This window comes from Glycine max, chromosome 5, assembly GCF_000004515.6.
Source record: "Glycine max cultivar Williams 82 chromosome 5, Glycine_max_v4.0, whole genome shotgun sequence".
Classification (NCBI taxonomy): domain Eukaryota; kingdom Viridiplantae; phylum Streptophyta; class Magnoliopsida; order Fabales; family Fabaceae; genus Glycine; species Glycine max.
Window position 1 is genome coordinate 4,241,954 of NC_038241.2, and position 21,915 is coordinate 4,263,868.

General features: G+C 31.2%; 2 protein-coding genes and 1 pseudogene across 2 annotated transcripts; 1 reads left to right on the forward strand and 2 right to left on the reverse strand.

The window, feature by feature from the left end:
- The first annotated feature begins 7,381 nt into the window (after window positions 1–7,381).
- On the forward strand, window positions 7,382–8,651 carry LOC100789369 (cyclin-dependent kinase G-2-like; annotated as a pseudogene).
- A 1,164-nt stretch (window positions 8,652–9,815) lies between these two features.
- LOC100791848 (adenylate kinase 4) lies at window positions 9,816–13,893 on the reverse strand. The gene is made up of 6 exons (XM_003525644.5): window positions 13,615–13,893; window positions 11,910–12,055; window positions 11,711–11,830; window positions 11,387–11,554; window positions 10,557–10,646; window positions 9,816–10,111 (listed from the first exon to the last, which is right to left on the reverse strand). The coding sequence occupies exons 1-6, from the start codon at window positions 13,718–13,720 to the stop codon at window positions 10,013–10,015; spliced, it is 729 nt and encodes a 242-aa protein (XP_003525692.1). The 5' UTR covers window positions 13,721–13,893; the 3' UTR covers window positions 9,816–10,012.
- A 3,415-nt stretch (window positions 13,894–17,308) lies between these two features.
- Window positions 17,309–20,652, reverse strand: LOC100794470 (nucleolar protein 56). The gene is made up of 8 exons (XM_003525646.5): window positions 20,342–20,652; window positions 19,529–19,743; window positions 19,264–19,421; window positions 18,948–19,135; window positions 18,620–18,872; window positions 18,239–18,387; window positions 18,019–18,153; window positions 17,309–17,783 (listed from the first exon to the last, which is right to left on the reverse strand). Exons 1-8 carry the CDS (start codon window positions 20,544–20,546, stop codon window positions 17,434–17,436), a joined length of 1,653 nt encoding a protein of 550 aa, XP_003525694.1. The 5' UTR covers window positions 20,547–20,652; the 3' UTR covers window positions 17,309–17,433.
- Between the last annotated feature and the right edge of the window lie 1,263 nt (window positions 20,653–21,915).

Sequence of the window (21,915 nt, forward strand, 5' to 3'; positions counted from 1 at the left end):
TATGCTCGATTAAAAATGTTTTTGTTATATTATTTTATTTCTTTAAACTTTAAATGAGTGGGAGATTGTTGGAAAATATTTTCTTATAATTTAAAATTTAAAATTAAAATATATTTTCTTTATCAATTATGTTTTTTAAAGATAAAATGCTTTTAGAATTAGTTTATGTGAAAAAAACTAAAAGCATCCCACTACTTCTATTCCTATATTTTAGGAAGCTATATTTTACTTATGAACGTTACAAGTTTTTAACATCAGTTTTTATTTTCTGTTTTTAACGTTATTGTTGCAAATATTATTTTGTTGCTACATGTTGGTGACTTGATTGCCTCTATATATGTAGCTCCTTGCTAAAAAAATACGTGAAAATACAACACACAAAACAATAAAACAAACATAACTCAAACAATAGATATTTTACCTATCTCTTTACAAAATTATACTATTATTTAAAATATGTTTTGGGAGTATGGCACATGTGGTAGGAGAAAGTCAAGTGAAGCTAAAACTATCTTCAGGGAGTTTTCTTGTTTTAAATGAAGTCTATCACATCTCTGATATTAGGAAAAAAAAAATATTTTAGATGGAGTCTATCACATCTCTTATGTTAGGAAAAATTTAATAAGTACTTCTTTGTTAGTCCAACTAGGATACAAGGTTGTTTTTGAGTCCAATAGAGTTGTTATTACTAGACATGGTGTTTTTTGGCTACATTTGTGATGATTTGTTTAAGTCAAGTCTTATGCCTCTTTCTATTAATAAAATATCTAACGTTTCTTCTTTTGTTACAAATGTTGAATGTTCTGATATGTGGCATACTAGGCTTGAACATGTGAATTTGAATTCCATCAAAAAATAATGTCTCTTAATCTTATTCCTAAAGCTTTTATTGATTGAAAACAAAAATGTGAAACATGTATTCAACCAAAGAAACCTAGAAAGGGTTTTACTACATGTATTGAAAGAGAAACTAACTTATTTGAATTGGTTCATAGTGATGTATGTGATAGAAATGATGTGTTAACACGTAGTGGTAAGAGATACTTTATTAGTTTCATTGATGATTTCTCCAAATATTATTATGTGTATTTAATCAATCACAAAAGTGAGTTGTTTGATAAGTTCAAAGTATATAAAACAAAATTAGAAAATCAATTAGAAAAAAAAATTAAAATTCTACATTCTAATAGAGGTGGAGAATACACATCTTTAGATATGAGTAATTTTTGTGAAATGCATGGTATTATTCATGAAGTGACACCTCCGTATGCTCCATAATCTAATGGTATTGCGGAAAGAAAGAATGGTACCTTGCTTGATATGGTGAATGTTATACTTGTAAGTTTTGATTTGCCAAAAAATATGTGGGGTGAAACTTTATATTATGCATGTCATATTCTTAATAGGGTACCTTATAAAAATTTTGAAAAAATCCCTTATGAGCTATGGAGAAAAAGAGAATCAAATTTGAAATATCTTAAAGTGTGAGAGTGTCTTGAAAAGGTTAACATCCCTATTAATAAGAAAAGGAAAATTGGACCAAAAACTGTTGATGTTGTTTTTGTTGGATATTCTTTGCATAGTATTACTTATAAATTCTTGGTTGTTAAGTCATAAGTGTCCGAAATTTCTAATGATACTATTTTGGAATCTAAAGATTTCATTTTCTTTGAAAATATTTTTCCTTTGAAAAATAAATTGTCTAAATCTATTTGTGATACTTCTTGTTCTAATTTACCATGTTATAGTAATGCTAATAAGGACATTGCTTTTTAACCTAGAAGGAGTAAAAGATCTAAAAAAGTTAAGTATTTTGGTTCTAAATTTTGTTTTTTCTACTTTAAAATGATCCTAAAACTTATGGTGAGACCACAGGTCTATTTATGCACCTCTTTGGAAATAAAATATTAATGATGAAATGAATTATCTTAAAACTAATAAAACTCAGTTTCTAACTGATCTCCCCCCTGGTTGTAAAAGTATAGGGGTAAGTTGATTTTTCGAAAGAAATTAAGAACTGATGGATCTATAGAAAAATTTAAGACAAAACTTGTTGTGATTGGTTGTAAACAAGTAGAAGGTGTAGATTTTTTTGATACATATTATTCTATTTCTAAAGTTACTACTATTAGAGTTTTGATTGCATTTGCTTGTGTTTTTAATTTGGAAATTCATCAAATGGATATAAAAATTGCTTTTTTAAATGGTGAATTAGAAGAAGAAATTTATATGAGTTAACCTCAAGACTTTGTAGAACCAGGTAAAGAAAAAAAAGTTTGCAAACATGTTAAATCTTTATATGGTTTGAAACAAGCTCCAAAGCAATGGTAGAAAAAGTTTAATCAAATTGTTCTTTCATATGATTTTCAAATCAATAATAATGATAAATGTGTCTATGTGAAACAATTTAATGATAATGGATGTGTCATTTTATGTTTGTATGTGGATGACATATTGATATTTGATAGTAATATGCATTTCATAAATGATGTGAAGTCTTTCTTGTCTAGTAATTTTGATATGAAGGACCTTGGTCTTGTAGAAGTGATTTTGGGTATTAAGCTTATAAAGAAAGATGATGACATGGTTTTAACCCAATCACATTATGTTGAAAAGCTATTGAAGAAGTTTAATTATTTTAACGTGAAACCTATTTCTATGTCTTATGACTCATCCATTAAGTTAAAGAAAAATTTGAGTAAAAGAATTTCTTCTCATAAATATTATTAAATTATTGGTTCTTTGTTGCATTTGACAAACTTCACTAGGCTTGACATTGCATTGATAGATTAGGAAGATATACTAATAATCTTAATCATTCTCATTGGATTGTATTATAAAGGGTTTTTAGATACTTAAAAGGAACCATTAATTATGACATTCATTATACATGTTTTCCTGCTGTTATTGAGGGATTTAGTGATGCAAATCAAATTTCTGATTCTGATGAAAAAAAATTGACAAACAATTATGTCTTTACTTTAGCTGTTGTGCAGTATCATAGAAATTTACTAAACAAACTATTATTTCACGTTCTACCATGGAAGCATAAATTATTGCTTTAGATACTACTAGTAGTGAGGCTAAGTTTCTTTAAAATTCGCTATATGATTTGTCATTGTTGAATAAGCCTATACCTCCAATTTCAATGCACTGTGATAGTTAAGTTGTTATATCTAAAGTTACTAGCAAAAATTTTAATGAAAAATAAGACACTTAAGAGTGAGAGATAAGTTTATAAAAAATTTGAATTCTCATGGTGTTATTTCTCTTGACTTTGTGAGGTCAGAAAATAATATTGTGGATCCGCTTACAAAAGGGTTGACACGCAACAAGTACTTGAGTCGTCGAGGGACATAGGACTAAAACTCATTATTTAGTCACAACAATTGACACTTGTCTCCATGTGATTGTGATTGGTGATCCCATGAATAGAGTTCAACGGGTAGTAACGAAATAGTTTGCTGACTAAAGTACACCAAAATAAAATTTTGCAAAGTTGTTCCGTTTCTCATTCCTATGACGATCTGTATTATAAATTGTTGCAATATTAAGGTTGAGGTATTTACATATGTGATTTTTTTGTGTAAAAAAAACCTCTTAATGGATCCCATGACAATTATTGTAGGGGTGGGGGTTATAAATAACTCTTTGAGGATTCACCTAGTGAGTGTGATGGTGGGGCCGCCACTGTGAGATATGAACTAATATCTAAGTGATACTCACGAAACAAGATACATGTGCAAAGTTGTGTTACGCGCAATCACTTATTAGAACCTAAATAAACATCAATATTGTAGGGATTGTGTACTAAAGTCCAATTAAAGAAGATGTAGTTCAAGAAATTAAGTCTCTACATCTTTCTCGGATGAAAGTTTATAAACACTAGATATGAGACTCAAACCCGAAAGGTTCCTTATATTAAAACACAGTATCACATGCTTTCTTTCTTTTATGTTTCCATACAAAATGTGTTTTTTTATAACCTTTTAAAATTTTAAATTATGGGGAGAATGTTAGTAAATATTTGTTTTATAATTTAAATTTTATAAAAATATATTATTTATATTAATTTTGTTTTTATAAGATACAATATTTGTGTTAGAATATGTTATGTAATACTAGAATTTCTATCTTTTAGGATTTTGCTTTTAGTGGGTCAATTTGGTTTGTTATATGTTACGTCTGTTTTGGTTTTTTACTGCATGTTGGTGTCCAACAACGTTTACTCAATGTGGTATTTTTACTTTGAGTTATTTGTATCGTTGTATAAAGGATCTATGCCTATATATATATCTTTCGCATTCTTTAGCTAAAAACACAAGCGAAAAATAATTTGTTTTTTTCTCTAAATTTCTTCTCTTCATTTTCTTATAAAAAATTATTTTTTTTAGAACAAGAACACTGGTGTTCAGAGATTTTTTCACTGCACACGATTAGAACCAACGGGTTATCATATCATGGGAGAGGAGAACAATCAGATTTTTCTATCAATGTAGTGTAGACAATTTTTTTTCTAAGAATAACGTTTGCGCGTTTCAATTTAAACTACTTAAAATTTCCCCTTAAAATTATTATTATCTTTTGTGTTTATTACATATTATATTACATTATTAATCCATGTTCTATCATAAAGTTACTGTTACTAATGTTTTATCATTTAGTTTGAGACTTTATATCTTCTTTTCATTTATTCCTTTTATTTTATTTCCTAACAAAGGCAAAGACTAGGACTAGATCAAAGATAACTAATTTTACTTACGGTATATAATTATTACTGGTCTAACAATTTTTGTTTTTTCAAAAAATCAAATCTTTGTTATCTTGCATTTTCTGGCGGGTGAATATTGTCAAATCTTATACAAGTGTAAACCCTCTAAAATATAATGGTGCAGTATTTAGTAATATAAACAAGTTATTGATTAATATAACACTTAACTCATAATCCTTACTACACCAGATCCATTCTTTATATATATATATATATATATATATATATATATATCACTTCCATTTCATTTACCTTGCTATTTCTTCTATTTTATATAAATTTTGACACTTATTTATACTCTTCAAATTATATATTACATATCTTTTATTCCAAAAGAAAAACAATCCCGCTGGCACTCCTCGAAGCATTTGAGATTAAAATGTAACTGTGGCAGTATCGATTAAAAAAAATGAATTCTTTAACCTTGCACCTTTCAAAAAAGGATTTTTAACATTTTTTTTCTAGATTAAATATTTTCATATTTTTTTAATTTCATATAAATTTTAAATGTTAAAAAAAAAACGTTGAACTCGATTAATAAATTAGGAATTAATTAAGTGTCAGAAAGTATTCATCATTCTCATTCTCTCGGCAGAAACTGTGTTACTATTAAGCTTTGAAATGAGGTTTTATTGGTTACATTATTAGATATCCACTTATATATCTAGTTCACGACTTGACGAGAATTTAGTTACATTTTGGTTTCGCATGTAAGCTATACTCAGAGACAACTAATGAGCAATAACTTTTTTTCTCTCATCATTTTCTAATGCTAAATTTCTGTTTGAATTAATTAATTCTAAGCTTAAAAGTAATTTAAAAAAAATAATTAACTATATTGATTATCAACGTTTGTTTATCCTACTGTAAAGGAGCTAATCGGGTTATTAAATCTGTTGTGCATAATTTTATTTCAGAATCCATGTGAATTAAAAATTGTAAGTTAAATGAAATAAATCTAGTGTGATAAGGTCTATGATTTAAGTGTTGTACTGATCAATAATTTTCTAACTTTATCAAATACTGCACAATTATACTTTATAACTTTTAGAAGATATGCACTCATCTTATATTTCCTTTTTAAATTTATATATAAACAAAAAATAATCTTTGTATCTTGAATTTAAATATAAATAAATTTTATTAATTTTATTTTAAAAATAATCTTATTCCTATTAAAAAATTAAATGATATAAAATTAATTATTTTGTTTATATATCAATTTCTTTGGGTAGGTGCGGTTACCAGACGCAGACGCAGACGCTTTTTTCTTTTTGAATTCTTTCATCTGTTTCAGATCGCCAACAGTTGGTGAACCAACTGTGTGCAATCATGGTCATTCAAATGTTTGTGTGAGTATGAACAAAAGTACTATTTCAAAGCTTATTGGCCGTTGGATGAAACTCCACACAGTGCAGTTCTATGTTCACTTGTAGAGGATCTGAATCCCAGTTTACCAGTTGGTTGTTGCCGTTAACCAACAAATCTTATTTTATGTTCTCTTTAATATTTCTTTTTAATTGAAGATGCTTCTTTTACCCACAGAAATTGTATATTTTTCATGCAAGTATAACAGTTAAATGAATAGTAGTTAGTTTAATTGTATTTCGAATTTTTTTTTATAATTAAATTATAAGTGATTTTTTAGTTTCTATGGAAAAAATTAAGTTGGTTAAGTTTTTTATTTTAAAAATTAACTAAATTTATTCATTTTGTCAAATTTTTACTTAAAAATTTTCAAATTTTTATTTTTATCTACATATTTAGGAGTTTATGATAAATTTGAGTTAGAAAATAATTTTAAAATTTATAAGTAACTTTATAAGAAATTTAGTAAAATATTAATGAGATTTGAAATATTTTACAAGATAATTTTAAAGAGAAATTTTTTTAGATTTTATTTTTATGTTGAGTGAAATTCCATGTTTTGATTTTATCAAAAAATAATTTAATTTATAAATAGTTACATGGAGGTTAAATTTACTTAATTTTAAAAGTGAGAAATTTAATTAACTAAAAAAAACTAAAATCAAATATAGTCTAAAAGAAGGGAAAATAATAATAAAAGAAACAATTAAGCTTAAGTTATTTGTTAGTGATTGATAACATATTATTAGTTCGATAGCAAGATAAATTTTAGTTGTTCCAAGACATTTGAAGGTTTTTCTGTAAAAATAAAAGAGACATTTGAAGGTTTTATTTATGTAGCTGACATATGAAGTTTTTGAATTTGTCAAATTTTTACAGTAACCCTTGCAACGAGCAAAACTGTAAAAGTTCTTAATTTAATTCTTAACAGACATTTGTAATTTTATTTATAGTAGGATTAAAGAGTTAGATATTAAATGTGAAATCCTCTTTTAGTTGAGATGAGATATTAGCACTTTTCACTGTTCTCAACTTCTTTTAGTTGAGTTGCAGAAGTGTGTGCGAGTTTGAGATGATTAAGAAAATAAACGAAGGAACTTATGGTGTTGTCTACAAGGCTAGGGATAAGAAGACCGGAGAACTAGTAGCATTGAAGAAGGTGATGAACATAGAGAGGGATGATTTCCAATGTCATCCTTGAGAGAAGTAAACATTTTCTTGTCTTTTAATCATCCCTCCATTATGAATGTTAAAGAAGTAGTTGTTGTTGATGATTTTGATGGTACTTTTATGGTAATGGAGCACATGGAGTATGACCTGAAGGGGCTGACGGAGGTTAAGAAGCATCCCTTTAGCATGAGTGAAATTAAATCCTTGGTACGGCAACTTCTTGAAGGTGTCAAATATCTCTTTCATGTAGGGTTTATTTTTCTAGATCAGCCCTTTACTTATTTTTCTTTATTTTTTAGTTTTCATTGAAGTTATCTCTAGATGTATCTGGTTTGTGATTTTTCAATCATATTGGTAGAGAAATGTATATGTCACAACTCATTATTGTTGTATTGGTTTGTGCAGAGCACCTGAAATTTTGCTGGGTGCTAAAGAATACTCAACAGCAATTGGCATGTGGTCAGTGGGTTGCATAATGGCTGAATTAATTGCCAAGGAAACTCTGTTCAGGGGTAAAAGTGAACTTGAACAACTTGATAAGGTTATTATTACTAAAATCACTTGGTTTATCATCTATTTATTGAAAGTTCTGCTATTATAGTAAACAACTTCTTTGTTTGTCAAATGTCTGCAGATTTTTCCAACCCTTGGTACGCCTGATGAGAAAATTTGGCCAGGATTATTCAAATTACCTGGGGCTAAAGCAAATTTTGTTAAGCAACTGTAAGCATGTTTTCTCTCGTTTTCTTCTTGATAAGAACTCTGTGTTATGGTTTATAAAGCCGTTACACTTTGCAACTGTTTGATTGATATTTCAGGTTTAATACACTAAGGAAGAAGTTTCCAGCTGCATCGTTTATGGTTTGCCAGTTTTATCTGAGCAAGGATTTGACTTGTTGAAGCAGCTGCTAACTTATGACCCTGAAAAGGTATATATAATTCATTGAATAAATTCTTATTTGTTTTCTGTGACATGAATTCAAATTAAAACTGTTTTACTTCTTGCAGAGGATAACAGCAGAAGATGCCCTCCTTCATGATTGGTTCCATGAAGCCCCTCTTCCCAAATCTGATTTCAAGCCAATTTTTCCTTCTTGGCAGTGATAGTACAGGTACTCTTGCTGGATGCATGAAATACCAAGAACAATGCTTTTTTTACTGTCATTATTTCCGACTTTGTCTTACCTTGTCAATGATCATATAAAAAGAATGATATATGATTGCAAGGAACAGGGTAATGGACTTCATTAGGCTCTTGTTTGTTATAAATTAGATTAGAAGTGGCAAATTGATGTATAGATCTGAGAAGGTATGACATTACCCGACTTTTTTTTCCTTTACTGAAACAAATGCATCCACTCTTGTGCTGGTGAAAATGATGTACGTACAATTCAGGACAATTTAGTAATAGATGATGGATTTTTGCTCTGGTATGTTCTTATCCTTCCTGTACCATCTATTTTCATTTACAATGGTTTGTTCCTATCCTTTTGGCTGCGCTGTTCAATTGGGCGCTATCGAGTCTTGTTCTTTTTTCTCCTACGTTTAATCTTAACCAGAGGTGGAATTATGAGTTTAGGCAGTGGATTGCAAGTTGAACTATGGTGAAGCAGGGTTTAGAAGCTTGTGGAGCTGCTGAGAAAAGAGACACATGCTGTTACATAGATGGCGAAGTCCACCAAGGGTGCTGAAGTGATATTAGCGCTCAATTTGTGTCTTCTTAACACTGCCATTGGTGTATAATTTGATGAAGTTCAAGGGAATTAGCCTCTTGTAATGATGAGATTTTTTTATTTTTGTTTTTTGTATTGACAATCCTGTGGTGATGATAATTTATATCCCTTAATTACAGTGGGGCCTTGTGGAGGCTGGTGAAGAAATACTGAAGCTATGAAATACTATTATGTTCGTTTGAACAAGACGTGTATGATTTGATTTGTGTATAATTCTAATAATTCAGAATCCAACTTCATTGTTGTGTGCAAAATGTTCAACTTGCTAGTCGAACTCATTGTCAGGGAGAAGCTAATTAATCAAAAAATTACAATTTTCAGGTTACTTATACAAAATCTTCATGAATTATTTAGTATCTTGTTATAACTTTGTTCATAATGCATTTTTATCAGGGAAAAAAATAAATTCATACTAACAACCTTAAAGTCACATTCCATGAACTGTGATTGTGATTGGTTGTCAGTATCATCAAACTTGTTTTAGTTAAAAACATTAATATTTGAAAATTTGAAAATTTTCAAATTAAAAATACAGTAAAATTTATTATTCACTTCATATTAAACATATATAGAAACAAAATCATGAAAAACAAAGACCAAACAATTATTTCTTGCAAAATTTCATTTCACACCATCAAAAGCAGACAAATGCTTCCCCACAATAAGTAGCTCAAATTTTGCCAACTAGTTCATGAAATCAAAAGTTTCACGGGTTTGAAAACACCTGCAAATGTCGAGTGAAAATTCATGCAGAAAAAGCAAAGAGACCGAAATTCAAATTCACTCGACTTTTTTATTCATCAAAGTTGCTCTTCGAATGTGGGTTTGAGAACAGCCGGCATTTGCAGTAAAGCTGAAAGGTAAGCGGATTTCAGAGTATATTAAAATACAAATTGGCAACGAAAAGTTTTCCTGTAGCGAAAAAAGAACAATTGCGGTTCGAGCCCCAGGATCGAAGGGTGATCTCCATTTAAGACAGCACTTTCTCCACTTCAACTGTCACCTCTTTGGGTGGTTTCTCAGCATGAAGATTAGCAACAAGGCCCTTCTTTGAATAGTAATCAATAACCTGCATGTTCAATGCACAAACATTCATTCAAGGCCATGAAATTACAAAGAAAATTCTAAAAACAAAACAGGTAAACCATCAAAACACACAAAGAACCGATGAGGATAGAAATTTAATGAAATGGTGAGAGAATTTAAATAAACATTCAACCAAACCAAGATTACATCACGTTATCTTGTTGACAGTTACTCTGTTACGAAAGTTTCAAATTGAACATGTTTAGTAAAAAAAGAATTTAGATCCTCTCATTTCGTTGAGAACCATAATATGGAGGTGTTAAAAAAGAGACATTTTTAATCAAACAAGGATATCATAACTACTTGGCTATACTCATATGATTCTAATTAGATTTAATCAAAATTGTGTCTGTCTCAAACAAGACCATATCATGTTACTCAACATAAGAGAATCCAAACCCATTAGTAAAAAGAATTCAAAATCATACCGGTTCGGTTTGCTTGTGAAATGCCTCCAGTCTTGACTTAAGAACAGCCGCAGTGTCATCCTTGCGCTGGATAAGTGGTTCACCAGTAACCTGAGGAAAACAAATTCGACAATGAAAGTGTTAAGGGCTAGTGTTTCCTTAAGCTGCCATAACAAAGCTTGTGGCATGTCCTAACCTTTAAAATTGGGCAACCTCCACTTCTCCTAAACTTTCTATTCATCAAAAATGGGAAAGGAGAAAAATAAAAAGAAACAATTTTTTTTTTATAGATTATCATTACTGCCAGCAATTAAATTCAGCAGTGCCCTAAAATCAAATTCATTTCCCAATAAAACATCTTAACAAAAAAGTGTGGCACCTCATTATATTTATTAAAAAAGAACTAGGTTTTAATTCAACCCCAAATACTAACTCAAGGGGGGAGGACAGCCCAAGTCTTATTAAGAGTATTATAGCCATATTCTTAGCCAACATGGGACACCTTAACATCCCCCTCTCACACCCAAGACTAGACAGGAGCTTTAAGCGTGTGTCACTACACGTCTGTGAGTGGCCAAACATTCAGACTATTCATAGGCTTTCATACCATATTAAAAAGGAATTTTGCCTAACTCAATCTCAAGAGCTCATTCTAGGGTGGAGAATTCCCCAAGTCTTGTAAAAAGTGCACAGCTATATTCCTAGTCAATGTTGGACATCTAAACAATATTCAAGTTTGAATAATACTTAAAGATTTTACAGAACTCTCATAAATGCTAAAGCACCTATAAGTAGAAGTCATGTTTAAGCAACTATCATTATGCAGGATTTAAATAAAGATGCAGACTTACATCATCAACACCAAGAACCTTTGGAGGGGAAAATTTTGTATGGTAAGTTCTGCCACTGGATGGGTGTATCCAGCGACCAGTAATTCGCTCCTCAAGGATTGCATCATCAATTGCAAAATTGAGCACCTTATCAACTTTAACTCCTTGTTTTTGCAGCATCTCATCAAGCTGCAAATAAAGAAAAGACAGATTCAAAAGATGTAGATGAACAGCATGTAAAACAGTGCATATAATCAAGTAATTCTGTTTTTATATATGCACAAGCCCAATTTTCAAACAAAAGAAACACACTTAGTAACTCAGATGTCAAAAACAATGTCATACCTTCTGTGCTTGGACCACAGTTCTTGGAAAACCATCAAGAATGAAACCTTTCTGACATGATGGTTTCTTCATTGCTTCATCTATAATGCCAACAACCAAGTCATCAGAAACAAGTTCTCCCTGAAAAATTGTAACACTATCATGTTAGCAATCTCTCAAGGTAAATGCTCAGTTGAGATTATATACAAACAGGCCTTACCTTATCCATAGCTTCTTTAGCCTTGACACCAAGAGGGGTCTTAGCTGCTACAGCTGCTCTTAACATATCACCGGTAGCTAAGTGGCATAAGCAGTACTCATCTTTTATGATTGGTGACTGGGTGCCTTTTCCAGATCCAGGTGGGCCTGCATTAACATTTTATCAAGTTATACTCCACTTGAATTTCTGAAACTATATTTAACGATTTCAAATATATACTGTAATTTCTTAAAGCAAGAATCTTAAATGGCCTAACCAAGCCAAATAATGAGGATACCCTACCCCACTAACTTGTCAGTACTTGGAACATTGGCGCAAGACATATGGAAGCATATCAAATTAAAATAGTAGCCTAAGTGCAGCACAGAGGAACAATACAAATCTAAGAGCTACTCATCAATTGAAACAGGAGCTATCACTTCACAAAATATTGGTTCAATTTGAAAGTTTATGGAAGACATGGAAGTATTGTGTTTCACTCTTGTTTTTTCAAACAATAAATAAAAAGAAAAGCATTAAAAAAGGAGAATGAGGATCCATTATGGGTGAAACCTCCCTGTTATAATAGGATTATTGAAATATACACATTAAATTTCCCATCTTAACTCTTGTGACATAAACAGATTCAATTTGAAAGTTCAACAGGGCAACTCAATTTCGCTTTTCATTTTTCTGTCTGCAAATAGAACATGTAGGTGTCAGAAAATGACCAGTCTTGCATTAATAGGGAAAAGTTGCTAGCAATTAAAGATGAAAACACGCTGAGAAAGCATGGGCTCTACAGTGGAGTACAATTCTAAATGATAATCAAGTGAGTATAAAGTCCTAGAGACAAAACCAACAGCACTTGATTGAAACCAAATCAAAAAAAGAAAAAAAAAACCACCACAGACTAGCATCTTTCCACCGATGGTACACAGGACAAATCTACAAACTAATGTTAGCATGAATGTAAAAATACACTGAATTTCAACAGGAAGTTATAAACAAATTTAAACTAGTTTATCATCCAATCACACGATAAGAAATTCTTTGCCTCAAATGTACAGGTCTCTATTGTCTAAAAGCAAACCCACACAGCTCAAGTCAGTTACGTTACTTAGTCTGAAAATTATCAAGCCTGAAAGAACACACGCACAAACCTCTCTAAGGGATGGACGCGTGCAGAATTTAGATTCACAATTAGAGAATCATATTCAAATAACAGGTACTAATCAGTTAACAAGCATGAATCAGAACTACTTGGGGTTCAAACACCGATACCCAGCCAGTCAATAACTTCAAAGAATAAGACCAACAAGCACATACTCCTAAAATCCTTCAAAAGAAGTTTAAAAAAAATCACCCGAAAAACACAACAAAAAATCCATTTACCGAAAAGCAAATTGTCTCTCATTTTCTCCTCCAGTAACTGAAGAACCCAGTACATCGTCCCAGTGTATCTCCATCCTCAACAGTAGAGCCAAAAATCACATAAATTTCTCAGCATTTTCCCTATGACTCAAGCAACAGCAAATACAACCGAAGGAAACCCTAAAAACCGCATCTACAACATTCGAACGCAACGCGTGCGAAAGCATCAAACTATATAACACAAGCATTTTCGAATTTTCGGATCTGAATTAGCAGCGAGCACAAAACTGACAACTTTATGTCAAATTTTCTTTTATTTAAAATATATATAGAGAGAGATGGAGATAGATACCAATGAGAATAAGACGCTTGTCAGGTTTGGAAGAGCACTTGAGACGACGAAGGAGCTCAGTCATGAGATCCAGAGAGGGAACATCTTCCAAGTTAGTGTTGGCCATTGTTGTTTCTGATTCTGATGTTGTTGTGAGTAGAAAGAAGAACAGAACAGAACCAGAATCACTATCTCCAACTTCGGACCCTCCCACGCACACGCTTTCAAAACTCAACTCGCCGTCTCTTGCCCTTTGTTTAGCTACAAATGTTAGGTGACTGTTTTTTTCTAATTATTTTTTCTCTGTTTTCCTTTCAACCGTTTTTATTATTTTAATTTAATATTTTCTTTGGGTTGGTTTTTCTATGTCAAGTCAAGACTACGACTGCATCAAAGACAACCAATTTTACTTAGGTATATAATTATTACTGATCTAAGAATTTCTTTTTTTAAAAAAAATCAAATATGTGTTATCTTGCATTTTCTCACGTGTAAATATAGGGAAATCTTATACGAGTGTAAATCCTCTAAAATATAATGGTGCAGTATTTAGTAAAATAAACAAATTATTGATATATATAACACTTAAATCATAATCCTTACTACACCAGATCCATTCTTTATATATATCCATGTTACTTCCATTTTATTTAAACTTTGACACTTATTTATACTCTTCAAATTATATATTACATATCTTTTATTCAAAAAGAAAAACAATCCCACTGGCACTCTTCGAAGCATTTGAGATTAAAATGTAACTGTGTCAGTATCGATTAAAAAAAATGAATTCTTTAACCTTGCACCTTTCAAAAAAGGATTTTTAACATTTTTTTTCTAGATTAAATTTTCATATTTTTTAATTTCATATAAATTCTAAATGTTAACTTAAAAAAAACACATTGAACTCGATTAATAAATTAGGAATTAATTAAGTGTCAGAAAGTATTCATCATTCTCATTCTCTTGCCAGAAAGTGTGTTACTATTAAGCTTTGTTATGAGATTTTATTGGTTACATTATTAGATATCCACTTATATATGTTTCTCGACTTGACGAGAATTTGGTTACATTTTGGTTTCGCATGTAAGCTATATTCAGAGACAACTAATGAGCATTAACTTTTTTTTTCTCATTATTTTCTAATGCTAAATTTATGTTTGAATTAATTAATTTTAAGCTTAAAAGTAATTTTTAAAGAATTTTTAATCAACTATATTGACTATCAACGTTTGTTTATCCTTCTGTAAAGGAGCTAATCGGGTTATTAAATCTGTTGTGCATAATTTTATTTCAGAATCCATATGAATTAAAAATTGTACGTTAAATGAAATAAATCTAGTGTGATAAACTCTATGATTCAAGTGTTTGTACTAATCAATAATTTACTTACTTTATCAAATACTGCACAATTATACTTTACAACCTAGAAGATATGCACTCATCTTATATTTCCTTTTTGATTTATATATTTCAAAAAAAAATAATCTTGTATGTTGAATTTAAATATAAATAAATTTATTTTATTTTATTTAATACTATTGTTTTAAAATATCATTATTTAATTTTATTTTTATTTTGTTGATTCATTTTTATTTATAATAATAAGTTTGAATGAAATACATTTTAAAAATAATCTTACTCGTAATAAAAAAGATTAAATGATATAAAATTAATTATTTTGTTTATATACCAGTTTGAATGAAAGACGCAGACGCTTTTTTCTTTTTGAATTCTTTCATCTGTTTCAGATCGCCAACAGTTGGTGAACCAACTGTGTGCAATCATGGCCATTCAAATGTTTGTGTAATAGTATGAAAAAAAGTACTATTTCAAAGCTTAGTGGCCGTTGGATGAAACTCCATACAGTGCATTTCTATGTTCACTTGTAGAGGATCTGAATCCCAGTTTACCAGTTGGTTGTTGCCGTTAACCAACAAATCTTATTTTATGTTCTCTTTAGTATTCCTTTTTAATTAAAGATGCTTCTTTTACCCACAGAAATTGTATACTTTTGATACAAGTATAACAGTTAAATGAATAGTAGTTAGTTTAATTGTATTTCGAATTTTTTTATAATTAAATTATAAGTGATTTTTTAGTTTCTATGGAAAAAATTAAGTTGGTTAAGTTTTTTATTTTAAAAATTAACTAAATTTATTCATTTTGTCAAATTTTTACTTAAAAATTTTCAAATTATTGTTTTTATCTACATATTTAGGAGTTTATGATAAATTTGAGTTAGAAAATAATTTTAAAATTTATAAGTAACTTTATAAGAAATTTAGTAAAATGTTAATGGGATTTGAAATATTTTACAAGATAATTTTAAAGAGAGCTTTTTTAGATTTTATTTTTATGTTGAGTGAAATTCCATGTTTTGATTTTATCAAAAAATAATTTAATTTATAAATAGTTTCATGGAGGTTAAATTTACTTAATTTTAAAAGAGAAATTTAATCAACTAAAAAAACTAAAATCAAATACAGTCTAAAGGAACGGAAAAATAATAATAAAAGAAACAATTAAGCTTAATTTATTTGTTAGTGATTGATAACATATTATTAGCTCGATAGCAAGATAAATTTCAGTTTTTCTAGGACATTTGAAGGTTTTTCTCTAAACACAAAAGAGACATTTGAAGGTTTTTACGCAGCTGACATCTGAAGTTTTTGAAATTGTCAGATTTTTACAGTAACCCTTGCAACGAGCAAAACTGTAAAAGTTCTTAATTTAATTCTTAACAGACATTTATAATTTTATTTATAGTAGGATTAAAGAGTTAGATATTAATGTGAAAGCCTCTTTTAGTTGAGATGAGATATTAGCACTTTTCACTGTTCTCAACCTCTGTTGATGATTATTCAAAATAGGATTGGTTAATATTAAAATAAAAGCTAAGTTCCTTTCATCATTAGTATTAATAAATTTGTCCAACCTTTAATTTATTCATCCACGTGTCATTACCACATTTTATTGCCATGTATTACTGCACCCTCCTCTAATTCTCTTCTTTTTTTTCTCTTTCTCTTTTTTTTTTTTTACTGTTTTTTACATTGACCATGCTTTTGCCCAGGCCCACACCTAGTTCTTAAACAAGTGTAAATCATTTGGTTTGAAACGCGCAAAAGATTTTGTAGTAAATTAGGAATGGTTTCGATTTTAAGTATTTTTTTATTTTTACTTTATTATGTTACTTTTTATTTTATTTTTACAAAAGTTCACATAAGAAACTGAATTAAAGAGTCCAATAATCTTTACACGTGACTTCAGTCACATCTATTTAACAAATGTGTTCACTTCTGAGCGTTATCACCCTTTTCATATTAGTGTGAATGATGTCTTGGATAAATTTGCAGAAAGAATTTAGATTACACTGGGTTAAGAGGCCCGCAAACTCCTTGGCCCTTGCAGTCTAAGGCGAAGTGACGAGCATAAAATAATAAATAAATAAAACACAAGACATTGCCTCAAACCAAATACTCTATAATGCATCTGTTTTGAAGTATTATAAGTAAAATAAAATCATTAAGTAAACTTGTAACTTTTTCAATAATACTTCCTTTTTTAATAAAAACTTTATGTTCAATTGCTTAAATTGTCCCAGAGTGATGCAATTAAACAGTTAAAAAAGAGTATATTAAAAACATTGAGATAGACTTTTCCAATACTGAAATTACGCGGAAAATTGCTAGGACAAAATTTGTATGCCAAATGACAAGTCAACATAAAGTTTATACTGGTGCAGCAACTGGTAAAGTACAAAGCAAATTTAACATTGTCCAAAACTATAACATAAAAGATTCGATTTCAACAGTTAAAGCTGCAATACATCATAGTTTACTCCGTATCCTTCTTTTTTGATTTCTTTTTCTTCTTCTTAGACTCTCCACCAGCCTCCAAAGCTTCTCCGTTACTATCCTTTTTATTCTTCTTCTTTTTCACTGTTCCTTCTTGTTCACTTGTGACCCCATTAGCACCATCATCTTCAGCCTGATCGTCGACCTCCATCTCCTGTTCCAATTTCCTCTTTTCTTTCTTTTTCTTCTTCTCTGATTTATGATCCTCCACAGCATCACCATTTGTATCTACAGCCATGTCATCACCTTCAGCAGCAGCAGCTTTTTGTTTCTTCTTTTTGGTTTTCTTGCCTGAAACTTCGGCAGGTGCTTCTGTTTCCATCTCTGTATCTGCAACAAATAGAATACATCAGCTTCCACACCAAGACATATAACAAAGTATGAATTGCAACATATAAGCTTCTCAACTTTAAAACAAACTTAACTCTCCACAATAGTCTCAGCAATTTAAAAAAAAAAAAGTTTCAACATATAATGGCCAATATAAGTTCATTTACATTCACAACCAAATTTATATCTTTCATGTTTTGGGGAAAGCCATAAAAGGGGATCTCTTCATCCCTACCTTTGTTTTCAGCACTTTCAATAGCAGCCTGCATGACATCTATGTTCTTGCGAGGGGCAACTCCCTTGTCATAAAAGTCAAGTCGTTCCTCAACTTGCTCACGCAGTTTCTCCCCAAAAACAGTAGTACCCCTTTCTGCATTGAGGTACAAAGCTAAATCATGACAAAGTGCTATGTACAGCCATGAGATATTGCTAAAGTGAATATGAAAGAAACAAACCAGCAAAGCAGTCAATCCGTGATGCAATTGAGCATTTGTTTGCAAGATATCGAGCCATTCTGCCCTTATTTTTGGCAGATGCCCGACCAATAAAAGAAGAGTGGAATATCAAACCATATTTGGGAGTGTTTCCTCTTGTTTTTAATGCCCTAAATAAAGCAGGCAAAGACATTATAAAATAGCAGTGAGTGCACAAGGAATAGTAATGTCTGTATTTTAGCTGAGGTCCAGACAAAACAACCTAAACAATGGAAATACCAAATTCTTACAGTTTCACTTCTACAAATTCATTGTTAGTTTTAGACTTAGTTTCTAACTTTCAATGAACAAATTGGCACTTCAAAATTTAAGAATCTTTAAAACAAAAGGTGGAGTAAAAACCTGAACAAAGCCTTCTCCGCACCAAGAATTTGAAGAGTTGAAGAGGGGCACTTTGCCAAATTTGTGAGGCTACCAGCATGGGAAATCAAACGAGCACCAACAACTTCACCAATTAAAGTGGCCAAATTTGGTGCAATATCATTCATTTTAGCAACCAGGTAATCATATAAGTTCTTTCTGTACTCAGATAGGTCCATTACCCTCTGTGCAAATTGATGGACATTGATTAAGTCCACTGGGGACAAATCCTGTCCTGAAAACGTCAAGAGAAAGAAGATTCAGACTGAGAATGAAGCAAAAGTTAAACCCAAAAAGATGAGAATTCTACCCATGGAGGCTTTGGCAGCTTCCACAATCTCCTTTGCTTTATCTTCATCTCCAACTATGTCAGTTAAGCCTGGAATCGTGTCTTCAGCCAACTTTGCCTTATCCTCAATAAATTTTGCAACTTTGGCATACAGATAATTATCATTTACAATTTTCACCAGCTCAGGAAAATGCCAAGAATACCACTCTCTGCACATAATTGACAAAGCAAATAGAGAAATGAATTCTTCCAGTTCACAATGTTCTCAAAGAAAACAAATTATATTGAATAAGAAAATTCTATAATTAATTGAGCATTCAAATTTGAGACATACTACCTGACTCTCATGGAGAATGAATTAATATCCTTGTCAAGTGTATCAAGAAGGAAGATAGCTTGAATAACCATGTTGTCTACACGGTTAACATTAAACTTCACCTTTGCCCTGCTGTAACTATGTCCCAGACCAAGTTGTGCCTTTTCCAAATCTCCAGACTGTGAAAAATCAAGCAGCACAAAAACAATATATAAATTAGTGATATAAATAAGATACAGGTGTCCTGGATACAGAAACACAAAAGGAGGCATGAGGAAACACTAACCTTGAGATCACCAACAAACGTATCAAAATGGAATCGCACACCACGAAGAAGTTCACTCACAAACTCATTACTTTGGCAAGGAATCTTAGTCACTTCAGATATCTGGGAACCAATCTTAGGATCGGACACACCTAAACTGAACTTGGACTTCTTACCTTCCTTCACTTTAGGCAAGTTGGTCTCCAAGACAGTCCTCAGCTCATCAGTTAATATGCCTGAACATTCAAAAAAAAATGAGCAACATACAAAAAATTAAAAAGAATTCAAGTTAACAAGACATACAACTAATACTTAAACCCTGTTTCCATAAAAAAATAAAAAAAAAGGTAAAATGAACTTAGCTTCTCCTCTAAGTTAAAATCAACTTATCACTACAGTTTTTGGAGAAGCTCAGTTAATTTTACATTCTTATTTTCTCCTACAAACATGGCTGAAGCCCTGTTTGGATAAGCTTCTCGATAAAAAAAGTTAAAATAATATAAGTTAAAATCAACTTATCATTTCAGCTTTTTCCGCTTTTGGAGATGCCCAGTTCATTTTACACTCTTATTTTCTCCTACTTTAAGTACTTACGGAAAAGTTTATCCAAACAAGACTTTACTTGCTGAATGTTTAATATATATCACGCATGTTAGCAAACACTGAAAACGCAATAAAAAAAACAGAATTATCAAACGAAGCATAAACCAAAAATAAGAAAAATAATGATAATACTAATAAACTTGGTACGAATTGAATCCCTATAACATACAGCTTCAATAGAACCTAAAAAACGCGCAGAGAATAACAGTATGAGAGTGTTTGTTTGGTTACCTTCGGAGACGGCGTTGCACTGTTTGAGAGCATCGAGAGCGGAAGTGAAAGGGTTGAAGGAGCGAAGCTTAACGACTTTGCCGAACCTGTTGAGGTCCGAAACGGAGTTCCGAACCGCTTCGGTGTTCTGGCCGATTTCATCGACGCCGTGAACCTCGAACAGGCTGTAGCCCGAAGCGGATTCGTAGAGAAGGAACAGCGCCATTGTTGAAACCCTAGAATCGAGGAGGTAGGGCAAAATAAAATGGCACTTGCTGCGGCCTACTGGGTACCGAGGTTTAGGGTTTAAGAAAGAACAAAATAATGATGTTTGGTTTGAAACGGGTCGGGTTGGACAAGAAAGAAGAATTGCGGGTCGAGTTGTCGGCCAACCAAATTCGGAAGGTACTTTTGGTCATTAGTAGTGGGCTGGGCCTCGTACCTAAGTCGAAGGGAGATGCTAGGTGCACCCAGCAATATTGCTGGTGCACCCAGCAACTTTTATGAATGGACAATTTTGCCCTTTAATAAAAAATTATAAAAAGCCCCCCCCTCTCCGGAAGAAACTTTTCTGCTGCTGCTCATTCCTTCCGCGAACTGCTTCTTCTTCTCCGCGAACTGCTTCTTCTTCTCCGGCAAGGCAAGCGCGAACGTCGTCTTCTTCTTCTCCGCGAACGAGGTTAGTCTCCCTAACTCCCCTTTGATACAACATTGTTATAGCTTGTAGCAGTGGAACCTTAGGATAGTTACCTTAGGATAGTAACTTTAGGGTAGAAAACGAGAGGAGAGGACGGTAGAAAACGAGAGGAGAGGACGCCGGAAAAAATGGGGAAATGGCCGACGGCGGAGTCTTCCGGAAGACCCGTTAGGGGTTCTTCCGGAAGTTCCGGAAGAACCTTTTCCGGAAAGTTTCCGGAAGAAGTGTTCTTCCGGAAGACTTCCGGAAAACGTCTTCCGGGAACTTTCCGGAAGAAGTGGTTCTTCCGGAAGAATTCCGGAAGACGCGCACTTCCGGAAGAACTTCCAAAGTTCCGGAAGACCTTTCCGGAAGAACCCCTTCTTCCGGAATGTTTCCGGAAGAACCACTTCTTCCGGAAGTGGTTTTTTTGTTTTTTTTTTTGTGTTTTTTTTTTTTAAATTTTTTTAAACAGAAATTGTTTTGTTTTTTTTTAAATGAATTATTTTATTTATTTTGGTTATTTTGTTTTTTAGATTTTATGAAAAATGAAGTTTGGGTTTTTGATGTCATGTTTTTTTTATAATTTAAATTGTGTATTTTTACTAAATATTAATTTGTAAATTAATTTTTTTATATAAAAGTAGTTGTGTTTGTTTTTGTTTATTGTTTTTTTTTAAATTAGTGTTTTTTTTTTAAAATGAAGTTGTCTATTTTTATAATTAAAGTTGTGTGTTTTGGAAGTTTTATAAAAATACTAATTTTTTATAATTAATTAGTTTATTTTATTATAAATGAAGTATTTTATTTACTAAAAAAATTGTGGATGTTTACTAAATAATTTTTTTTTTACATTAGTTGTTTAATTTTTTTAAAAAAAATTAACTTGTGGATGTTTACTAATTAATTTTTTTACATT

Excerpts from the sequence above, each read along its gene's own strand:
- LOC100791848 (XM_003525644.5), bottom strand. The coding sequence starts at position 13,720 with ATGGCCAACACTAACTTGGAAGATGTTCCCTCTCTGGATCTCATGACT. Across the intron at positions 12,056-13,614 it reads CAAGCGTCTTATTCTCATTG|GCCCACCTGGATCTGGAAAA; the intron begins GTATCTATCTCC and ends ATGTTAATGCAG. Across the intron at positions 11,555-11,710 it reads CTGTGGTCCAAGCACAGAAG|CTTGATGAGATGCTGCAAAA; the intron begins GTATGACATTGT and ends CTTTATTTGCAG.
- LOC100794470 (XM_003525646.5), bottom strand. The coding sequence starts at position 20,546 with ATGGCGCTGTTCCTTCTCTACGAATCCGCTTCGGGCTACAGCCTGTTC. Across the intron at positions 19,136-19,263 it reads TCATTCTCCATGAGAGTCAG|AGAGTGGTATTCTTGGCATT; the intron begins GTAGTATGTCTC and ends AATTATGTGCAG. Across the intron at positions 17,784-18,018 it reads TGAAAGTGCTGAAAACAAAG|ATACAGAGATGGAAACAGAA; the intron begins GTAGGGATGAAG and ends TATTTGTTGCAG.